Source organism: Oncorhynchus kisutch, linkage group LG25 (assembly GCF_002021735.2).
Source record: "Oncorhynchus kisutch isolate 150728-3 linkage group LG25, Okis_V2, whole genome shotgun sequence".
Lineage (NCBI taxonomy): Eukaryota > Metazoa > Chordata > Actinopteri > Salmoniformes > Salmonidae > Oncorhynchus > Oncorhynchus kisutch.
In genome coordinates this window covers 25,206,340-25,228,333 of record NC_034198.2, presented here as the reverse complement: position 1 = coordinate 25,228,333, position 21,994 = coordinate 25,206,340, and the positions used below count along the sequence as shown (strand labels likewise).

At 43.7% G+C, this 21,994-nt stretch overlaps 3 protein-coding genes across 12 annotated transcripts in view; 2 read left to right on the top strand and 1 right to left on the bottom strand.

Moving 5' to 3' along the window:
* The window catches only part of tanc2b (tetratricopeptide repeat, ankyrin repeat and coiled-coil containing 2b), a 213,023-nt gene extending 201,027 nt beyond the window's left edge, over positions 1–11,996 (top strand). For 8 of the 10 annotated variants that reach the window (XM_031805234.1, XM_031805232.1, XM_031805237.1 and 5 more), the window contains 6 exons: positions 2,269–2,401; positions 4,513–4,542; positions 5,788–5,879; positions 6,133–6,279; positions 6,512–6,612; positions 6,817–11,996. In XM_031805234.1, coding sequence (XP_031661094.1) covers positions 2,269–2,401; positions 4,513–4,542; positions 5,788–5,879; positions 6,133–6,279; positions 6,512–6,612; positions 6,817–9,151 — 2,838 coding nt within the window. In that variant the 3' untranslated portion in view covers positions 9,152–11,996. The remainder of the gene's footprint in view (positions 1–2,268; positions 2,402–4,512; positions 4,543–5,787; positions 5,880–6,132; positions 6,280–6,511; positions 6,613–6,816) is intronic. The other 2 variants (XM_031805236.1, XM_031805233.1) reach the window with 1 other exon arrangement.
* A 2,000-nt stretch (positions 11,997–13,996) lies between these two features.
* Positions 13,997–16,396, bottom strand: g6pc3 (glucose-6-phosphatase catalytic subunit 3). Its single transcript, XM_020460695.2, has 6 exons — positions 15,907–16,396; positions 15,407–15,513; positions 15,132–15,222; positions 14,851–14,969; positions 14,498–14,639; positions 13,997–14,364 (listed from the first exon to the last, which is right to left on the bottom strand). Exons 1-6 carry the CDS (start codon positions 16,122–16,124, stop codon positions 14,022–14,024), a joined length of 1,020 nt encoding a protein of 339 aa, XP_020316284.1. The 5' UTR covers positions 16,125–16,396; the 3' UTR covers positions 13,997–14,021.
* Positions 15,920–21,374, top strand: lsm12b (LSM12 homolog b). The gene is made up of 6 exons (XM_020460696.2): positions 15,920–16,031; positions 16,415–16,734; positions 19,074–19,207; positions 19,805–19,914; positions 20,458–20,584; positions 20,746–21,374. The coding sequence occupies exons 2-6, from the start codon at positions 16,608–16,610 to the stop codon at positions 20,836–20,838; spliced, it is 591 nt and encodes a 196-aa protein (XP_020316285.1). The 5' UTR covers positions 15,920–16,031; positions 16,415–16,607; the 3' UTR covers positions 20,839–21,374.
* Positions 21,375–21,994: the final 620 nt, after the last annotated feature.

The following is a 21,994-nucleotide window of genomic DNA, read 5'->3' as shown; positions in this document are numbered from 1 at the left end:
ACAAGCAAAAACTAAAGCAAGAAGTTCCAGTGACTCGCTCAATACGGAAGTGGTCAGATGACGCGGATGCTAAGCTACAGGACTGTTTTGCTAGCACAGACTGGAACATGTTCCTGGATTCATCCAATGGCATTGAGGAGTATATCACCTCAGTCATCGGCTTCATCAAAAAGTGCATCGACAACGTCGCCCCCACAGTGACCATACATACATATCCCAACCAGAAGCCATTGATTACAGGCAACATCCGCACCTAGCTAAAGGCTAGATCTGCTACTTTCAAGGAGCGGGACACTAATCCGGACACCTATAAGAAATCCCGCTATGCCCTCAGACGAACCATCAAACAAGCAAAGCGTCAATACAGGATTAAGATTGAATCCTACTACACTGGCTCTGATGCTCGTTGGATGTGGCAGGGCTTGAAAACTATTACGGACTAGAAAGGGAAACCCAGACGCGAGCTGCCCAGTGATGCGAGCCTACCAGACAAACTAAATGCCTTTTATGCTTGCTTCAAGGCAAGCAACACTGAAGCATGCACGAGAGCAACAGCTGTTCAGGATGACTGTGTGATAATGCTCTCGGTAGCCGATGTGAGCAAGACCTTTCAACAGGTCAACATTCACAAAGCCGCGGGTCCAGATGGATTACCAGGACGTGTACTCAATGCATGCGCGGACCAACTGGCAAGTGTCTTCACTGACATTTTCAACCTCTCCCTGACTGAGTCTGTAATGCCTACATATTTCAAGCAGACCAGCATAGTCCCTTTGCACAAGGAAGTGAAGGTAACCTGCCTAAATGATTACTGCCCCATAGCACTCACGTCAGTAGCCATGAAGTGCTTTGAAAGGCTGGTCATGGCTCACATCAACAGCATCCTCCCGGATACCATAGACCCACTCCAATTCGCATACCGCCCCAACAGATCCACAGATGACGCAACCTCAATCGCACTCCACACTGCCCTTTCCCACCTGGACAAAAGGAGCACCTTTGTGAGAGTGCTGTTCATTGACTACAGCTCAGCGTTCAACACCATAGTTCCCACAAAGCTCATCACTAAGCTAAGGACCTGAGACTAAACACCTTCCTCTGCAACTGGATCAGAGAACCGGCAGTATGGTGCCAGAATAACAACCTCTCCCCCGATGTGAGCAAGACAAAGGAGCAGATTGTGGACTACAGAAAAAGGCGGGCCGAACAGGCCCCCATTAACATCAACGGGGGTGTAATGGAGCTGGTCGAGAGTTTCAAGTTCCTTGGTGTCCACATCACGAATGATCTATCATGGTTCAAACACACCTAGACAGTCATCAAGAGGGCACGACTACACCTTTTTCCCCTCAGGAGACTGAACAGATTTGGCATGGGTCCCCAGATCCTCAAAACGTTCTACAGCTGCACCATAAAGCATCCTGACCGGTTGCATCACCGCCTGGTATGGCAACTGCTCGGTGCTACAGAGGGTAGTGCGTACGGCCCAGTACATCACTGGGGCCAAGTTTCCTGCAATCCAGGACCTATATAATAGGTGGTGTCAGAGGAAAGCCCATAAAATTGTCAGACACTCCAGTCACCCAAGTGATAGACTCTTTTCTCTGCTACCGCACAGTAAGCGGTACCGGAGCGCCAAATCTAGGACCAAAAGGCTCCATAACAGCTTCTACCCCCAAGCCATAAGAATGCTGAACAATTAATAAAATGGCCACCGGACTATTACATTGACTCCCCATTTGTTTTGTACACTGCTGCTACTCGCTGTTTATTATCTATGCATAGTCACTTCACCCCTACCTACATGTACAAATTACCTCTAACCTGTACCCCCGAACACTGTCTTGGTACCGGTACCCCCTGTATACAGCCTCAATATTGTTATGTTATTGTGTTACTTTTTGTAATTTTTAACTTGAGTTTATTTGTTAAATATTTTCTTAACTATTCTTGAACTGCACTGTTGGTTAAGGGATTGTTAATAAGCATTTCATGGTAAGGTCTACACTTGTTTTATTCGGGCGCATGTGACAAAGTTTGTTTTGATTTGAATGGACAACATTAGGAACAAAAGAGACACACTTGTATTGTAGGTCTTTTGTCTATCCTGATGTGTTCAGGTATAGTTATATTTGTGTATATTTTGCGAGCAGTAACTCTCCCAAATTGTAGTACCATCCTATGATTCTACTCTAATTAATATAATTTGAATCACTACATTTCTCCCTCCTCGCCCCTGTTCCATTCTTCTGCTGTCTGTCCTCTCAGGTCCAGTTTCTAGTGGACCAGGGGGCGATGATAGAGCATGTGGACTACAGTGGGATGCGTCCTCTGGACCGGGCCGTGGGCTGCAGGAACACCTCCGTGGTGGTTGCCCTGCTCAAGAAGGGAGCCAAGATAGGTATGGAGAATGGACTTAGTGTTAGATAGATTTTGGGCAGGGGCTGTCCCAAATTACACCCAATTGGCCCTGGTCAAAGGGAGTGCACTATGTGGGGAATATGGTGCCATTTGAGACGCAAACAGGACTTGTATGTAGACAGTGAATGAAATACCTCTCCTGGAAAATAACCCATTTCTCTCCACAGTGCAACAGGATATTTTGACTGTTGACAGTTGTATTTATTATTTTACACTTGACTATCTGATATTGAGACACAATACAAAGACTATTCATGCATACAATAGGATGACACCGAAATACAGAATATGCATCCTAAATGGCAACCTATTTCTTATATACTGTACTCGTCAAAAGTTTGGACACACATATTCATTCCAGGGTTTTTCTTTATTTTTACTATGTTCTACATTGTAGAATAATAGTGAAGACATCAAACTATGAAATAACACATATGGAATCATGTTGTAACCAAAAAAAGTGTTAAACAAATCAAAATATATTTTGATTACTGCACCTCAGATTGCAGCCCAAATAAATGCTTCACAGAGTTCAAGTAACAGACACATCTCAACATCAACTGTTCAGAGGAGACTGTGTGAATCAGGCCTTCATGGTCGAATTTCTGCAAATAAACAACTACTAAAGGACACCAATAAGAAGAAGAGACTTACTTGGGCCAAGAAACACGAGCAATGGACATTAGAGTGGTAGAAATTTGTCCTTTGGTCTGATGAGTCCAAATTTTAGATTTTTGGTTCCAACCGCCGTGTCTTTGTGAGACGCAGAGTAGGCGAACGGACGATCTCCAAATATGTGGTTCCCACCGTGAAGCATGGAGGAGGTGTGATGGTGTGGGGTGCATTGCTGGTGACACTGTCTGTGATTTATTTAGAATTCAAGGCACACTTAACCAGCATGGCTTCCACAGCATTCTGCAGCGATACATCATCCCATCTGGTTTGCGCTTAGTGGGACTATTATTTGTTTTTCAACAGGACAATGACCCAACACACCTCCAGTCTGTGTAAGGGCTATTTGACCAAGAAGGAGAGTGATGGAGTGCTGCATCAGATGACCTGGCCTCCACAATCATCTGACCTAAACCCAAGTGTAATAGTTTGGGATGAGTTGGACCGCATAGTGAAGGAAAAGCAGCCAACAAGTGCTCAGCATATGTGGGAACTCCTTCAAGACTGTTGGAAAAGCATTCCAGGTTAAGCTGTTTGAAAGAATGCCAAGAGTGTGCAAAGATGTCATCAAGGCACAGGGTGGCTACTTTGAAGAATCTCAAATATAAAATATTTACATTTGTTTAACTCTTTTTTTGGATACTACATGATTCCATATGTGTTATGTCATAGTTTTGGTGTCTTCGCTATTATTCTACAATGTAGAAAATATTTAAAATAAAGAAAAACCCTTGAATGAGTGGGTGTGTCCAAACTTATGACTGGTACTATAGTACTTTGACCAGAAGTCTCTTTGGAGCTGAGCTAACAGCTAAACCCCCACTGGTACTGTATCCCCCCCCCCCCCCCCCCCCCCCCGCTGCTGTACCGTACTGCAGCTTTTCTCTGTTCTCTCTGGCTAGTCACTCCTCAGGTCTTTATATCTGTCTTTGTTGTTCTACTGTTACCGTGTATCCTGTATTCTTTCTCTTTCATGTTGTCTCTGTCTCTTCCTCTCTCTCAGCTCTCTGGTTCTTTCTTTTTTTCTTTCTCCCTTGTTCTTTCTTTATCTATAGTTCTTTCTATCTCTCTCTGCTCTCTCGTTCTTTCTCTCTCGTTCTTTCTCTCTCTCGACAGGTGGTTAGCACTGGCAGTATGTTCTTTTTCTTCCTGTGTCTCTTTCTTTCTGCTGGGGCACTTACCCCCGCTTCTCACTGCTGCTTTTTCTGTTCCTTCTCTCACACCTCATCTTCCACCACCTCCTTTTTCTCTTTCTGTTTTTTTCCACTTGTCCTCTCTCTCCCACGCACCTTTTTCTGTTTTTTTCTCCTTTGATTACTCTGGCACGCTGCTCTCCACCCCCCCCCCCCCCTCCCCCAACACTCACTTCCTCCCTCGCTCATGACCTCTCCCTCCCCCTTGATCTCTCTGCGGTACCAGGATGTCAGACGCTGCCCAGTCGGCCCAGAGGTAATCCCAAGGCTGTCGACATCTCACCCCAGCAGGCATTTTGACAGCCCTATCTCTTTCTGTGTTGTTTCTGTGTCGTTATGGTCTAAGTGTCAGCAGGCCACTTAGACAGCAGGCTAAGTGTCAGCAAACCCCATACTGAGAAATAACACTCAGGTATTACTATTATCACTGAGGCCGGTTTTCAATCCTATTGTGGGTTATAGGCATTGCAACTTTTAAAGGTAATGTTCCCGCGTTCGTGGAGATCCCATTCACTGTAAACACTGCATATGTTGGCTCAGTCATAATTTGCCTTTAAAAGCTGCAATGCCTATAATCCGCGATCAGATTGAATCCCGTCCTAACTTTTACTTGGACTGGTTTTATTTAGAGGTAGATGTTCACATTCCGGTTGGTTATCATATGACAGCATGCCCAGCCTCCAGCATACTACATTGTATCAAGGTGTTTTCTTATTTCCATCTCACAGATGCATGATGAACCCCTCCTATACCTTCACTTGGTAATGATCACCAGGGGAACTGCATGCGTCTGTAATGCCTTTTCTCCACTATCCACAGTTCAGATGATTCTACTGTGCATTGTTCATTCTTCTGAAACGTTCCTCAGTGTCAGCTAGGCCAGTCAGAAGTCCTGTTCCTACCTACTTCCTCTACCGTTGCCTCACCCTTGCCCTGGTCTGCAGAGCTCTCCTGTGTCCTGCTTGCCTAGCTGCTATGAGTCTTTTCGTCATGCAAGAAACCCACCAACCTTGTCCTCATCTCTCTAGTCTCTGTGTAAATGGGTTTCAAGTGTTGCTTTCTGCAGAGAGCTATCCTCGTTAGGTTAATTGTCTTGCGTCAGATAGCACGATGATTCCGCCTGCACTGACTGGCGGTTGAGGGACGAGCGTCGCGTAGGAGTGAAGCCACCTGATGTAAGACAATTAGATTGGGAGTGACTCAGTCTTTACCAGCCGCATAATTTTTGTATTTTGCAATCTTTCATATTTCTACCCTTTTGGCTGGGATATTGTCCCTACAGTGTACTCCTCTACCTAGAGCAATAGACTTTAGAAAGAGAATAGCTTCATTTTCTCTGCAGCGGACAGACGTCTGCCTATCTGTCATTCCTGCCATTTTGTTTGTTGTTCTTGTCAGTTGTTGTGTGTTTACTGTGACTCAAAAACAACTCCTACATTCCTTTTCTTTTTATCTTTCCCTGCTTCTCTCACTCTTTTCTTTCTCATCCTGTGTTCTTCAGGTCCAGCCACGTGGGCCATGGCTACCTCCAAACCCGACATCATGATCATCCTACTGAGCAAGCTGATTGAGGAGGGAGACAGCTTCTATAAAGTGAGATCAGGAGGCCCTATCCGAATCTGAGGAAGGACAGTCAACTATTGATGAAAAATATTAATACATACTGTATAAGAACGAAAATATATCTATACATCAAAGAAATCAAATGTTATCATTATATATTTTATTACACTTTTACAGATGTATTTATCCTCAAGTGCTATACAACTTGTTTTGTTTTAATGATCAATAAGACCTATATGTCTGTCTTGTATGAATAACATGTGTGTGTTGGTGTGTTCAAAAGAAAGGGAAAGTTAAGGAGGCAGCACAGCGCTATCAATACGCCCTCAAAAAGTTCCCCCGTGAAGGCTTCAGTGAGGACCTCAAGACTTTCAGGGAGCTCAAAGTGTCCATCTTCCTCAATCTGTCCCGATGTCGGAGAAAAATGAACGTGAGTTGGCGGGCTCTGACCATGGATGCATCACAAATGGCACCCTTGTGCCCTACTTTTGACAAGAGCCCCATGGGTCATCTATAGTATATTATCTATATGTAATAGTGTAAAGTATGGAAAAAGTATAGGTGATAAGCATTATATTACTGTACCTATAACATTACCTCTGTTTTACCCCAGTAATATTCTGTAAGTATCTGACTCATGGATCACTTGTTATTGCTCTCAGGACTTTGGGATGGCTGAGGAGTTTGCTACAAAGGCGCTTGAATTGAAACCAAAATCCTACGAAGCATACTATGCCAGAGCACGTGCCAAGCGTAGTAGCAGGTATTTATTTCCCCTGCACCTCCCTGATATCCATCTACTGTAGAATAGTTTACATACTCCGCTTATCTTCTTCAGCCTCTCATAAAACAGTTTTCCTTCTTTTTTGACCAATTCATTCAAATGTGTTCATTTTCACAGCAGTGTTTTAAAACCTTCACTCATTTCCAACCCTGTCATATCTTTCCTTCTTGTCTGGATTTGTAGACAGTTCCCTGAGGCCTTGGAGGACCTGAATGAAGCCATGAAGCAGAGCCCCAACCACTGTGAGATCCAGCGCCTCCTGCAGCGAGTAGAGGAGGAGTGTCGACAGCTCACCCAGGAGGAGGAGGATGCACAGAAGCTGGAGCCTCCCCCATCTCCTCCCCCATCGCCTCCCCCAGAGGAGGGAGAGGAGGAGGAGATGTCCCTGTCCTCCCTCCCCCTCCCCCTGGAGCTCCCCCCTCCCCCGGAGCCTCGGCTGGAGGACATGGAGCCGGTCCAGGATCTGTTTGAAGACGAGGACTATCTGGAGCAGGAGCTGGAGGCCATGTCTATGGGGAGTATGGGTTCTATGGGTCTGGCCCTTGAGAGGGAGCCCCGCTCCAACCCCTCCAGTCTGCCTGTCATCCAGAGCCCACCTCTCTCTCCGACCAACCACCACCACCCCTACCATCACCAGGACCAGACCTACCTGTCAGGGGGCTCCCCCATGGGCCAGGCTTACGACTATGGCCACCCCAGCCCCACCTCCATGTCCTCCCCCGGCAGCCAGAACTACCAGCCACCGTCGCCCCCCTCCCTCTCCCCCACGCACCACAACTCCCACTATCGACACAGCCCTCCACAGACCTCCCCGGTCCACCAGACCACCTACCACTTCAGCCCCCCGCCCATGGGAGGCAATGGAGGAGTGGGTCAGGGGATGGACCACGGATACCAGAGTCCCCCGCTCTCCCCCCTGCGTCGGGGTGGGGTACAGAGCCAGTACAGAGCCAGCCCCCCGGTGGAGAGTGTGTGTCTGTACAGGTCCCAGTCAGGCTCTCCGGTGCGCTACCAGCAGGAGCAGCCTCCCCTGTCCAAGATGAGCAGCCAGAGGTCCTTCCAGCTGAGCTCACAGCCCTCCCTGCACCACCAGGCCTCCCTGCACCACCAGGCCTCCCAGCACCATGACACCCTCCAGACACACCAGCACCACCAGGCCCAACTGCACCACCAGGTCTCCCAACAGCACCACCAGGCCCAGCTACACCACCAGGTCTCCCTGCACCACCAGGACTCACTGCACCACCAGGGCCTGCGTCTCCAGCCCTCCATGGCCCAGATTGTTCGCACCAACCAGCCCAGCAACGCATATGGCCAGATGGGCCACCCCATGCGCTACCAGGGGGGCTCCATGGACGTGCCGATGGAGAGCCAGAGCCGGTTGATGTACCAGCCCTCCCTGGATGGTCGCTCCATGCCCCAGTCCAGCCTCTCAGCTGGGGCCCTCTGTCAGCATGGGGGCCGAGGAGGGGTCATAGAGGGTCTAATGAAGGACGAGCTAACCCAGCGCCCCTCCTCTGCCTACCGTGCCAGCAGTGGGGGGGGACAAGGGGGCCAGCTCCAGGGGGGTGTCCGCTATAGCCAGACTCCCCAGATTAGCCGCAGCCAGTCGGCCGCCTACTACCCTGTCGCCAAGCACGAGCTGGAGCGTCAGAACAGTGCCATGCCTCAGTGCCAGCTGGGATCGCCAGAGATCGGCCACATGGTGAGGCGGCCCATCAGTGCCACTACCCCGGAGATCAAACCGCACATGTCCACTCCGCGGCCCCTCATCCACTCCCAGAGCGTGGGCCTCCGCTTCTCCCCGTCCAGCAACAACATCTCCACGGGGGGCTCCAGCTGTAATCTAGCCCCAGGCTTCAGGCCTTCCTCTTCCATCCAGGGGATGGAAATCCCGCTGCAGGTGGCCTACGAGGGCTACGAGGGGTACGAGCACTCCTGTAACGATGACATCTCCCCAATCTCGCCGGCCCAGGGAGGTGGTGGGGGGCTGTACCAGGGCGAGGGCACCCGCTCACGGACCACGCCTTTCATGGGCATCATAGACAAGACGGCGCGGACTCACCAGACTCAGTACCTGCAGCAGCCCTCGTCCCAGCGGCCCTGGGCCATGACCTCCATGGACTCTGGCATCAGCCCCACGTCGCCTGGCCAGCTGATCCAGCAGGGCTCGTCCTACAGCCCCCCGACCTCGCTGGGGAACATCGCCTACTACAACAAGACTAACAACGCCCAGAACGGACAACTCCTGGAGGAGGACTACTACCCCCAGCAGCAGCAGTCCTCCCTGGGCAAGCTGGCCAACGGTGGCTCCCGGGGCGGAGGAGGGGACATCCTGGAGAGGGTGAGCCAGGTGCCCACCTATCCAGACGTGAAAGTGGCCAGGACTCTGCCCGTAGCTCAGGCCTACCAGGACAACATGTACCGACAGCTCTCCCGTGATATGTCCCGTGACTCTAGGCAGGGCCCCACCTCCCCCATCAAACCAAAGAGACCTTTTGTGGAGTCGAATGTGTGAATGTCCACGGCCGAACTGGGCGTGTGAGTGGGAGGGGAGGAAAGGGGGAGGGGGAAAGTTGAGTTGGGCTGGAGACCTTGTCTGACATTGATGAGCACATAATAAAAAGACAGAGTACAGCCCCACTCACACAGAAAGCAGTGTCTACAATAGGCACACACTGGCGGTAGAGGTCTAGTCATACAGTACATAGATACTAAATACTAATACGTGAGAGATTGTACTATTTTGTTGTTAAACTTCAACTCTGCACACATTGAAATAGAAAGATATGACATTGAAAGGTGATGACAGGGCCAGTGCTGATCACACCCAGGGTCAGAGGCCCTAACACTTTTATAGGGGGGGGGGGCACAACTTCCTCCCCAAGACCTTTGGGGAGGTCTTGTGTGGGGTGGTGAGAGTAAAATTGGGGGCCCTTACCTTACTGTACCTGTGGACTCTAACCATCTACCATGTTTTATCCTTAAAATACAAAGTGTGCTCTTATTCAAGGTTGCTAGACTCCGTAATACAATACTAATATGTTCAATACTGTAAATGGAAATTACAACTTGACAGTGCTTAGAGAAAAAAAATATAATATTTATTATTAAGCTATATAATGTATATACGTATAAAAACATAACATAGCTTGCATTTGGATTGTATTATTTCTGTTTTGCCCTGTTGTTAGCCTTTCGTCCTACTAGTCATGCAACGACAGGTTTTGAAGATTTATGCTGCACTCGTGACATGTCGGCCAGGGAAACGCTGATATTTCAGACTTGGAAACTCATTGTAGAAAAATGATACATGAGTTTCCAACTTGGAAAGTATCAGAATCATCCAAGATGAAGCTCTACACATATAACTTATGATAATTTCAACTCTGAAATAGGAAGTTCCGACAAGCACATTAACGCCCACAACTACGGCAGGGGAGGGACATTTACAAACTTTAAATTATTCAATGTCAAATGTTATTTTTGTATTTTTGAAATATTGGGCTTGTTATGTTTGTGGTATTTTCACTCAACCCTACCACATAACGTTGCCTTTCATTTGAAGTTCAATTGTTACTGCCATGGCCTTCTACAAACATCCTCTAGAGAATAGTTCAACCAATAAATTACTCCTAATAATCACGCTGCGTTGTACTCGTTGAATGTTATTCGTCTTTCTTCCAACTAGGATAACTTTGCAGTGTTTTAAAGGGGTATAAGAGGTTTAGTTTTGTGAAATATATTTATTTTTTCATTGTGCATAGGTCATTGTCATTGGTTTGAGGACAGAGGAAGTCATACAAATACCAAAGTTTGGAGATGTCCCCCTTCTGAAGTTCATGGTAATAGGAGAATATATTTAAAAAAATATAAATCAATACAGAATATAATAATGTGAGGGATATTTGAAGTTTTCTTTGCAATTAAAAACTATTGAACGCAGACACACAAACCGACTTGGTACTGGTACCCCGTGTATATAGCCATGTTATTGTTACTCATTGGGTATTTATTCCTTGTGTTATAATAGTTCTATTATTTATCTTTCTGCATTGTTGGGAAAGGCCCGTAAGTCAGCATTTCACGGTTAGTCTACACCTGTTGTTTACGAAGCATGTGACAAATAAAATTTGATTTGAAACCACTGTTAAAGACATTTTTCTTTTGTATCGGCATCATATTTGCTTTTCTTTCATTTTTTACTGAGATTTCATTCATAAATGTCTGCACTAAATGCCTGTAAAGTCCTTAACTAAGGGTGCACTTTATGTATTTTAATTACTTTATTTTAGTTGTGATTGTTATTGAATTTGGATGAATGGAGGTCAGGTCAAGTGGAACTTCTTCTGACCAGTGATAATGGATTATTACTGATGACTCATCGTCATAGGAACTCTGATCTGCAAAGTAATGAATGACAACATGAAGAATAAATGTGTATATCCCCTTCAACCCAACCCCAGATCCCTTCATAGACAGACAGGTCTTGTACACAAATGGCTTGTTTAAAAAAAAATCGTACCACAGGTGAAAATGTTTATATTTTGCAGTTTCCTTATAGCTACTGTTCAATTCAATTATAGTGTGTGTGTGTAACCTATTGACTGACAAAGTCAATCAAATGGCCCCAAATCCAGTGACTAAGCACTTAACTTCAGTGTCAAGGGAAAGTCCTGGAGAGAAAAATGTAAAGGTTGTATTCATGACTAATGTATTTTTATACTTGCCATGTTAGAGTATAAAAACAATGGGTGTGTGAAAGTACTTCAGTCAGATTGAATGCTCAGTCAGTTGCCACTGCTTAATGGACAGCTTCCATTTGGGTCTTGTCTGCCATTCAAATGGTTCCCAACCCACAGTATAGCTCATTTGGACAAATGTAAGACCCTACTGTATGTAAGAGGAATTGTACTATTCTTTCAAAAAAGGACTTTGACAGACTTTGTTTTTTAACTTTTTATGTAAATGAGTTGGTTGTAAATATTCAGATGCATGTTTGATTATTTTGCCAATCATGATCTCAAACAGAAACACATATAGTGTCCTGAATCTGGCCTGTGTTATACATTCGCGATTTGGGATCAGAGTAATGAAGCTGTTATGCCTGAATATCCTTTTCCTTTCCCTCCAACCAGACACAACACAAAACTCTGAAGCATTCTATTTGTATTATTTTAGTGTATTTGCTTGCTGAGCAGAGTTCTTTTGTCTGTAAATGTGAGCTTTAAGAGCGCTGTGATAAGTTGAATTAAAAATAATAAAAAATTGTGTTTTTATCTCATGATAACTGATTGTAATCTGTACAGTCAAACCTATGTATTGAAGAATAACATTTATAAATGGTTACCAACTGAAAAACATCCTGCATGCATGTCATTTATTTGCTTTGATCTTTCAGGTGAATGATATGAATAACTGCTTATGTAGCATACAGTAATCCTTACATTTTCATTGTCAGGTCCTTTTTGATTTCTTTAACGCTACATGCCAAGCATAACATCAACTTCCGCCTCGAGGGAACAGCACACTAGCCTACTTGATTATAACAGAGTCATTAATTGATTAGGTTTAACCAGAATGTGGCACCATTTACCTTCACTTACAGATCATTTGTCAATCATGCTGGTTACATATCTAAGAAGGAAGAAGGCTACATTGCTAATTACATAGCTTGAAATAACAGACACATAGTAGAAGCTGAGACAAAATAACACCAAAAACATTTGGCCCACAGTTAAAGTGGGAAGTTTACATACACTTAGGTTGGAGTCATTAAAACTCATTTTTCAACCACTCCACAAATGTCTTGTTAAAAAACTATAGTTTTGGCAAGACGGTTAGGACATATACTTTGTGCATGACAAGTCATTTTCCCAACAATTGTTTACAGACAGATTATTTCACTTATAATTCACTGTATCACAATTCCAGTGGGTCAGAAGTTTACATACACTAAGTTGACTGTGCCTTTAAACAGCTTGGAAAATTCCAGAAAACGATGTCATGGCTTTAGAAAATTTGGATAGGCTAATTTACATAATTTGAGTCAATTGGAGGTGTAGCTGTGGATGTATTTCAAGGCCTACCTTCAAACTCAGTGCCTCTTTGCTTGACATCATGGGGAAATCAAAATAAATCAACTAAGACCTCAGAAAAAACATTGTAGACCTCCACAAGTCTGGTTCATCCTTGGGAGCAATTTCCAAACGCCTGAAGGTACCACGTTCATCTGTACAAACAATAGTACGCAAGTATAAACACCATGGGACCACGCAGCCGTCATACCGCTCAGGAAGGAGACGCCTTCTGTCTCCTAGAGATGAACGTACTTTGGTGCGAAAGGTGCAAATCAATCACAGAGCAACAGCAAAGGACCTTGTGAAGATGCTGGAGAAAACAGGGACAAACGTATCTATATCCACAGTAAAACGAGTCCTATATCGACATAACCTGAAAGGCCGCTCAGCAAGGAAGAAGCCACTGCTCCAAAACCACCATAAAAAAAACAGACTACGGTTTGCAACTGCACATGGGGACAAAGATCGTACTTTTTGGAGAAATGTCCTCTGGTCTGATGAAACAAAAATAGAACCGTTTGGCCATAATGACCATCGTTATGTTTGGAGGAAAAAAGGGGAGGCCATGCAAGCCGAAGAACACCATCCCAACTGTGAAGCACGGGGGTGGCAGCGTCATGTTGTGGGGTGCTTTGCTGCAGGAGGGACTGGTGCACTTCACAAAATGTATGGCATCAATCCTATAGAAAATGTATGGGCAGAACTGAAAAAGCGTGTGTGAGCAAGGAGGCCTACAAACCTGACTCAGTTACACCAGCTCTGTCAGGAGGAATGGGCCAAAATTCACCCAACTTATTGTGGGAAGCTTGTGGAAGGCTACCCGAAACGTTTGACCCAAGTTAAACAATTTAAAGGCAATGCTACCAAATACTAATTGAGTGTATGTAAACTTCTGACCCACTGGGAATGTGATGAAAGAAATAAAAGCTGAAATAAATAATTCTCTCTACTATTATTCTGACATTTCACATTCTTAAAATAAAGTGGTGATCCTAACTGACCTAAAACAGGGAATTTTTTACTAGGATTAAATGTCAGGAATTGTGGAAAAACTGAGTTTAAATGTATTTGGTTAAGGTATATGTAAACTTCCAACTTCAACTGTATATCCTGCAAATGGGCATGATACAATCTTCAATCATCAGCAGAAAAATTGCCATTCAGCATTTGTCTGACAACTTCCTTAGAAGTCAACACCCATATTGCCATCAATTTCCCCATTTATACAGGAGTGTGTATGAAAAGAAAAGTACCTAAAGAAACGTTTCTCTCAGTGTCCAGAGTTGAACTTCCAAGGAATGTGTCATTTTAATCATTTTTCTTTTTGTGTGTAAGGAGGTGTACAAAGCCAGGTACATAAATCATGACCACCTGGGGCACGATGGTAAACTTGATAAAGAAGAGGAAGTAGAAGAGGGGCTGTGGTTGGATTGGTAGAGGCAGTCGATGGACATGGTAGAGAGCCATGGAGCAGAGGGCCAGACACAGGGCACGTGGAGCACAGGGGAGAGTGTACCCACCTGGCTTCCAGTACTGGGCCAGCCCCAGGCCCAGGATAGCACCACAGTCCCGTGTTAGTGAGGAAAACGGGGCTGTGTCCAGCCGAATCCACTCTGAATGGGAGCACCACTTCTTAGCCAACGCAATGGACCTTGGAAATGTTAAACATTATATTAAATGCAATTAGAACTATAGCTGTTATGAGGCAAGCTGCTTTTAAAATAGACAATCACATTCACCATTTTCTTTATGATATGGGAAAATATTGAGTAGACTAGACTCACCAGGACAAGTCGAAGCCCAGCCATGTCAGTCCTGAGTGGATTAGGAAAGCACTGAGGAGTAGCCCAATGCTGGAACTCACAAAAAACACCAGAGGGCGACCTTCTGGAACCTGACGGCTCAGAACTACCCCAAGAATGAAGCCTGAAGAAAAGAGTTGGGGACACTCACTTCAGAATGAAGATGATGTTCTAGAATATTCTAACAAAACTTTGTCAACCTTAGAATAAGTTAGATACAGTAGGTTATACACACCAAGTACCGTATTGTACATACATAACTCCCACTACAAAAAAAACTAATGATTACATCCCCCTGAATAAAGTTCCACAAGACAGTACAGGTAGATTCTGACCTGTCAAAGAGCCAGCTATGACCTGATGGGGGAAGTGTGCCAGGATGAAGATGCGAGAGAAGCCAACTGCCACTAACCCCAGCAGATACAGCACATACGGAACCGCTGATAGCAACATGCTGAAATAGATTGGGGGGGTAAAAACAAATATGGACAATGAAAATGTTTATTTAATAACCATGTCAAACATGCTCACACAGATTTTGCAATACAGATAAAAATGATAAAAAATGATTGCATTTAAAATACAAATAGAAAATATATTTGACTAATGGTCAGACCTGCGTGTGTAGGAGTAGAGAAGAGAACCCAGGGATGAGGCCATCACCCACCACACTGCTGCTGTTACCATTGCATGACCAGATGGACTGCCTGAGAGATGGAGAGGAATAACACCACTGGTCAAATACTGTGGTATTACATTATTACCGATGGTTATAAGTTCACAGTCAGTTTGTCTGGTCAAGTAAATGATGTGCCCAATATTTGGATGATTTGTTGCTGTAAATGTACGAAAATTACAAGCTTTTGGAATAATGTATTAAATCTCACTAACCTGGACCTGTTTCACAAGTTGAGGCAAACTGTTGGAGTTTGGGAGGGTTTTTCTCAAATAAACGGGATTCTCCAATCCACCAGAATGGTCTCTCCCCAAAGAGCATCCTGCATTGGAATTAAAATTCAAAATTCAGAATGTACACCACAGAAGGTCAAAATATGTTTGACTTTATACTTACAGCCTCCAACTCGTTAAGGTTCCGACGTTTGTTTTACCGTCGGACCGATAATAGAAAAGGACATGCCACGAATCCAAACGTGTTGCAGAAAATATCAGAGATGTATTTGTAAAATGCTCACCATAAATAAATGTTTATGGGTTAAAGAATGTAAGTGAAACATTGGATTTTTTTAAATAATGACTTTAGATCAGAATAGTTGATTTTCTCAAGAGTTTATCAAGCATTCATCGGACAGTAGAGCTATAGGGCCGAGAGTTCCGGTAAGTTAATTGAACATTTTTAAAAGCATAATAGACCAAATAAACGTTACTCTTACCATTTGAACACTAGATTAAGCCACTCCGAAATAGCAGCCACCCAGACAACTGCAAATCCAGTCCGTCGGTTGAGAAAGTAAGTCAAGGGGAACACGAGAAGGAAGGCAGCTTTGGGATCCCCAATGTGAGTGGCAATCAACCAAAGTTTGTCTTGGCTCTTCGTTCTTTGCTGAAGTGCTTCAGCAATCCAAATACCTTGGGTGTGTATGGCCTCCATAATTAAAGTGAATACACAATATCAAGGATCCAAATAAGATGATATTGTGACGATATTCTGGTTGATGGCGTGATAGTCGGGACAGAAATATTTTGCAGCAGAAGCATTTCTGAATCTTGACAACAGGGGGAGGAATGGGACAAACTTTGCAGGTGCATGTTGATGTTCTGATGGTAGGCATCGAACTGTTGGAATGGTAACTGCATGGAACTGTTCCATCGGTATCAATCAATGCCTCCCAATCTGAGAGAGAGTGCCTCTCCTTTTTTTTCTTTTTTTTTTTACTTTAGAGAGGAAACCCTATAATATACTATTCTTGGTAAAAATCATAATGTAATGCTAAAATACCAGCTACGGTGGAATTAATGACAATCGTGAGATGGGACGTAACTACGTAATTTGCCACGCCCCGAAGTCGTCCAAGTGACGAGATCACGTACTAATCTGACGTACGACTGGCGCTCCGGTTTCCTGGCGGAGAAGATGGCGGCTCCTGGACCGGGGGAGTATTTTAGCGTCGGAAGCCATGTCTCTTGTCTCACTTGCTTGGGCCAACGTCTGCAAGGAGAGGTGGTGGCCTTCGACTACCAGTCAAAGATGTTGACTTTGAGTATCCTTTCTCAATTTTAGGATGCCATTGTATCATTGGCCTGTTTGCCTGCAAGGGCATGTGTCAAATAGTGATCCGCGCAGGCGTAATTAGTAGTACCGTAGCTTTGTACCCCATGCAAAATTGTAATACCATTCATTAAGATTGTCTGAGTCGTACGCTCCTGCATCCGTATTACATTTGGTTAATGTTGATGTTTTGTTTGCTCTGAGTGCTTAGCTATTTTTACATGTGTTGTGATCCATGGTAGAACTGCTGATCCTCGACTAGGATCACTATTTGGCAGAATCCAGTATGGCATGGCATCATGGCAGATTCACTGACTGTAAATGGTATAATTCATATTGGCTAGCGTGACAGTCTTGCTAGATAGTTAACTTAGCTAGCAAACTGACCATCGCAGAGGCTTTTTTAAACAGACCACCTGACTGATTGCATACATATCAATAAAAAAATGGCAACACTGAATTTCATTGCACCTCTATGCTAACTAGCAGCTAGGTAGCTCATGCTAGCTTTAGATAGCCAACATATTACGGGACCATTTGGCGCTGTCTTTATGTTTGATATTTGTAAGTCTCAGTCATCAAATCTAACTATCACGGCACGATTGATTGTCAAAGTTAGTGACGTTACATATTCTGACAGAAACGGTATAAAGCTGGCTAATTTACAAGCTAATCATGTTGGCCGGCTATGGCTTTTCAATACACCTTGGCCCAAGTAGCTAGCTGAAAAAGCTATGGATATTTCTCTTCTCAATCCACACTCCTCAGGGTGGGCGTGGGGACCACCTTGCATGGGCTCCAGTGACAGGTTGTCACATGCGTGCTTCTATTGCTAGCCATTCAACTATATTTCTTTCTGCTAGCTATATCAGTCCACTGAGACTGGATCTGTAATTTAGGACCCACAGAGCATTTGAATTGAGTAGGAGAGAACCGGTTGGTGTCAAATAGTGGCAGACCAGAAGGACCCCATCAGGAACAAAGCAAGTAAAAAATGTAACCACAGTTGCAATTCATTCCTTTTGGTTAAAGCCATTGTTGTTGTATGTGATTGAATGTTTTGTGGATGAAGAGCTGAATAGAATAGCATCTGTGTTTTGTCTAGATGTCATGATTGAAGTGACCAGTCCGCACCGCTGATGAGGGATGTCCAGCATCTTGCCATGTTTCCTGGCAATTTTTTACAAGCTATCCAGAGGTGTAGATATACCTTCAGGAGAATGTGTGTATTGTCAGTATTTAGGCCTAGACGTTCAATACTAAGCTAGGCCCTATGTTGTGGAAGGACACACCATCTCTGCATTTAGTGCCTTATGTTGTGCATTCTTTTATTCTGTTCCATTCATGCCTCAACCTTCTTTAGGATGCTTGCTGTCATTCATTGCCATGCTACAACTTGTGTATGTGGATCCAGGCTACTACAGGTGGCAGCATTGCCCTTGGTTGTCATTTCAGCTGACTGACAGTACTGCCACTGACTGATAGGCCTGCCCAAACCTTACCTCAGTGTCTTACTACAGCCGCTGATGGAGTGCCGTACGTCTGGCAAGTGAAACCACTCTATTACAGTGAGCTATGGTGTTGATGTTGTCTGATATAATTTATATTTTAATAGGGATAATAGACCATCATATTTCAATGTTAAAGATTCTAATGCTGCTGATGGTGATGTCATACTTGCTCAGTCAAATAACTGTAGAGGAGTAGAAGGCGCTCAACAAACGTGAGATGAGGTGCAACCAAAAAAATCATAAGAGCATTTGGAAGGAATAGACATGACTCTCTCGTGAGCGACATGCTTATTCCTTCCAAATGCTCAGTTGTGCAATTTTCATTTTACACTTACATTTGAGTCATTTAGCAGACAATCTTACCCAGAGCGACTTAGTTAGTGCATTCATCTTAAGATAGCTATGTGAGACAACCACATGTCACAGTAAGTACATTTTCCCTCAAAGTAGCTATCAGCAAAGTCAGAGCTAGTAAGAAACAAGTTAAGTGCGAGTGTTAGTTCCAGAAATGTTTTATTTTATTTTTTATGCACACCTACTCTGCCCAAAACAATTAACTTAAAATGTCATGACATCTGTATGCGCCTGCCCATTATAATTTATACTTGCTCAGGTAGTTTTATAGCAGTATATGGATGTATGCAGTCTGGAACTTTGATATAATGGGGTGTTTTTGTATAGACCAAGAATGTGAACTCTATATTTATCCATGTCTTGAGATTCTTTGAATGTCACTGATGCTCTAGTCTAGTACACCAACTGTCATGTGTGCATGTTACTACCTTTACAGTTTGTTTACCTTGACTTGAGTTCCTCCCAGAATGTGCTCCCTCCAGTGGGAAGCCAAACCTCAACGACGTCATCCTGATCAATTTAGCCTATGTTTCTGAAGTGGATATAATAAATGACCGCACTGAAACGCTTCCTCCTCTAGCATCACTGAATGTTAGCAAGGTAGGCCCGCATCTGCTGTCATACTGTAGGTCCCTCAAATTCAGCCAGTGCCACTGCTTTTTTTACATTCTTCCCCACTAATCAAGGACTGATTTAGACCTGGGATACCAGGTTGATGCAATTCATTATCAGGTAGAACAGAACAGTTTTTGTAGTCTATGACTATTTGTGTAGCCTATGCTTCAGTCTTAAAGTGCTTGATTAGCCTATTTGTATGGAAAACTAAATATTAACAGGCCCAGTGTGGGTTTACTTATGATGATGATGACATGAGATACATTTGTCACCCGTCTCAAATAACCACCCATCTGTGTCAGTCATTGTTAAATCTTCCTTGTCAACTTTCTCATCTCACAAGCATTTTGCTACACTTGCATTAACATCTGCTAACCATGTGTATGTGACCAATAAAATTTGATTTGATGTTTCTGGTCAAGGTTGTCAATTGTGTTTTCAATTGAGGGCGAGAGTTGCGTTTCACGCCTATTCTCTTCAAATGCTCTTATAGTTTGTGGTTGCACCTCAACGCACATTGGTTGAGTGCCTTTTACTCCAGATCCCCTCCTAACTTTCTCCTCTCTGCCATCTTCCTCCCAGCTTGCCAATCGAGCACGGTCAGAGAAGGAGGACAAGCTGTCCCAAGCCTATGCAATCAGTGCTGGGGTTTCTGCGGAGGGCCAGCTGCTATTCCAGACTATTCACAAAACGTAAGTGCCTTTTTACATTTTTATTCAATGAACTTGATTAATTCCTGAGGGGCAGAGAATCAGTGGTTGGAATAGGATACGATTAAGAATTACTGGCTAACTAATATGGGCAGTTGATTTGAGGACAAAATTGAAATAGTAGGGAAAAAATAGTTTATTGTTCCATTTTCCTCATTGTCCATGGAAATGGGCCTACTGAATCATCTTTTTTCAGTCATACTGGCTACGTTTAGGCAGGTGCCGTTTAAGGTCTTGACCTGATTTGGCTCTTAAGCTTAATTTAAATTGTCAAGAAGCGGGAACAACAATCTAATCCGACACCTCAGTTTTTCCCCACAATGCAGATGCAGAATTTATACCGGTGTGATTGGTCAACCATAAATAAATACAATTATTACAATTGAGATTTGATGCTTTATTTAGAAACATCAGAATAGAACACCTTGTTTCAATGGACTTGATTCCTCAGCTCAAGGTCAGGGACTGTTTTACCAGTTAAATGTTTCCAGGTGTTAATCTAATGATGTGTACTGTGTTCTGCAGCATCAAAGACTGTAAATGGCAGGAGAAGAACATACTGGTCATGGACGATGTTGTAATTTCGCCACCATACCAGGCTGATAACTGCAAAGGCAAAGAGGGAAGCGCTTTAAGTCATGTACGCAAAATAGTGAGTATCACCTACCTACTACTACTACATCTGTCATTGTTGTGGAATTATGATAGTTTAAATGTAATTTTCTTTTTTATTTCTTACAAATAACTATTGATACAATGGCATATAGAATTGGATTATGCATCAAGTGTTCTTCTTCTGTTGTTCCTCTGTAGGTTGAGAAACATTTTAGAGACGTGGAAAGGCAGAAGTCCATGCAACGTTCACAAGCACAGCAAACACAGAAGGACACCACTTTATCTTCTTGAGTCGGCACCGGGCAGCGTGGGTCCGGCCAGCCAGGGTAGGCAACACGGCGGGGGACAGGAAGGCTGCACGGCTGGCAGTGTGTTCCCACCTCCGGACAAGGTTGGCATTCCTAGCCCTCGGTGTCAGAGACCAGGAAGATACAGCGCTGAGGGGCCCTGGTATTCCAGAAGATCAAACCATTTATGAAAAAGACAACAAAAAAATAAAGAGGAAAAGAGTTAATCTTAAATTAGACTTTATAAATAATTTAAAACATAAACCATGAAGCAACCATAGTTTCCTTTAACTAACTTCATCGTCTCACTCATCCCCCCATCCATTCATCGTCCTCCCCATCCACCTTCAATTTAATTTCTTCAGAAAGAGAAAATAGAGCAGTCAGAAAGGCTTGTTAGCTTTATTTTCTGTCATTTCCTTTTTGCTGTATCCATGTTCTACAATTGTCTGTTTTCTGTATTTTAAACAAAATGTGACTTGAAATGCCACACTTTAAAAATACATTTTCTAAAATAAAAGTAACAAAAATTCTGACTAATACTGTAATTTCAATCGCTTTTTGCGAGGCAAGGAAACATAATTTATTTTCTGTTGGTAGGACTTTAATTTTTGCTATGACTTTGTATATATGGAACATTGTAGAATATCACAAATTGTCTCTGCAAAAGAATGGTCACTCAATAGTGCAGTAGGCCTAGCCTCGTGAAACCAGACTGACCACTGCGCTCACGTTTAATTTCACGTGGAGTGAAACCGGATGTGAGCTATCACGAGATCGGTCTGGTTTCACAAGGCTGCAGTAGGCTACCGTTTAATCATGACTGTATTCAATGTGCGTGGTCATACCTGGCAAGCCACCAACTAAAACATGTTAGTGGCTTTGGTGGCATATAAGTAAAATTATCTATCACATAAATTGTTCAATCATTCCCATTTGCTATAATTTGACAACACTGCAATTAGAATTTCTCTAGTTATTTTCTCTATTTTGGAATAGATTTGATTAGAGAACTGTCCTCACAGAATCCCTTGATCACCTGGATATTCAATTAATTATTCAAATTGGTAAAGGATTATTGTTTCTCTCACGCTGCCCGGTAGTCAAATATTACACGCTGCTGTGCTTGCTGCTTCAGAGAACTCCGAACGGATGATGAA

Excerpts from the sequence above, each read along its gene's own strand:
- g6pc3 (XM_020460695.2), bottom strand. The coding sequence starts at position 16,124 with ATGGAGGCCATACACACCCAAGGTATTTGGATTGCTGAAGCACTTCAG. Across the intron at positions 14,640-14,850 it reads CATAGCTGGCTCTTTGACAG|GCTTCATTCTTGGGGTAGTT; the intron begins GTCAGAATCTAC and ends TCTTTTCTTCAG. Across the intron at positions 14,365-14,497 it reads CTGGGCTTCGACTTGTCCTG|GTCCATTGCGTTGGCTAAGA; the intron begins GTGAGTCTAGTC and ends AACATTTCCAAG.
- lsm12b (XM_020460696.2), top strand. The coding sequence starts at position 16,608 with ATGGCGGCTCCTGGACCGGGGGAGTATTTTAGCGTCGGAAGCCATGTC. Across the intron at positions 16,735-19,073 it reads GTCAAAGATGTTGACTTTGA|AATGTGCTCCCTCCAGTGGG; the intron begins GTATCCTTTCTC and ends AGTTCCTCCCAG. Across the intron at positions 19,915-20,457 it reads TTCCAGACTATTCACAAAAC|CATCAAAGACTGTAAATGGC; the intron begins GTAAGTGCCTTT and ends TGTGTTCTGCAG.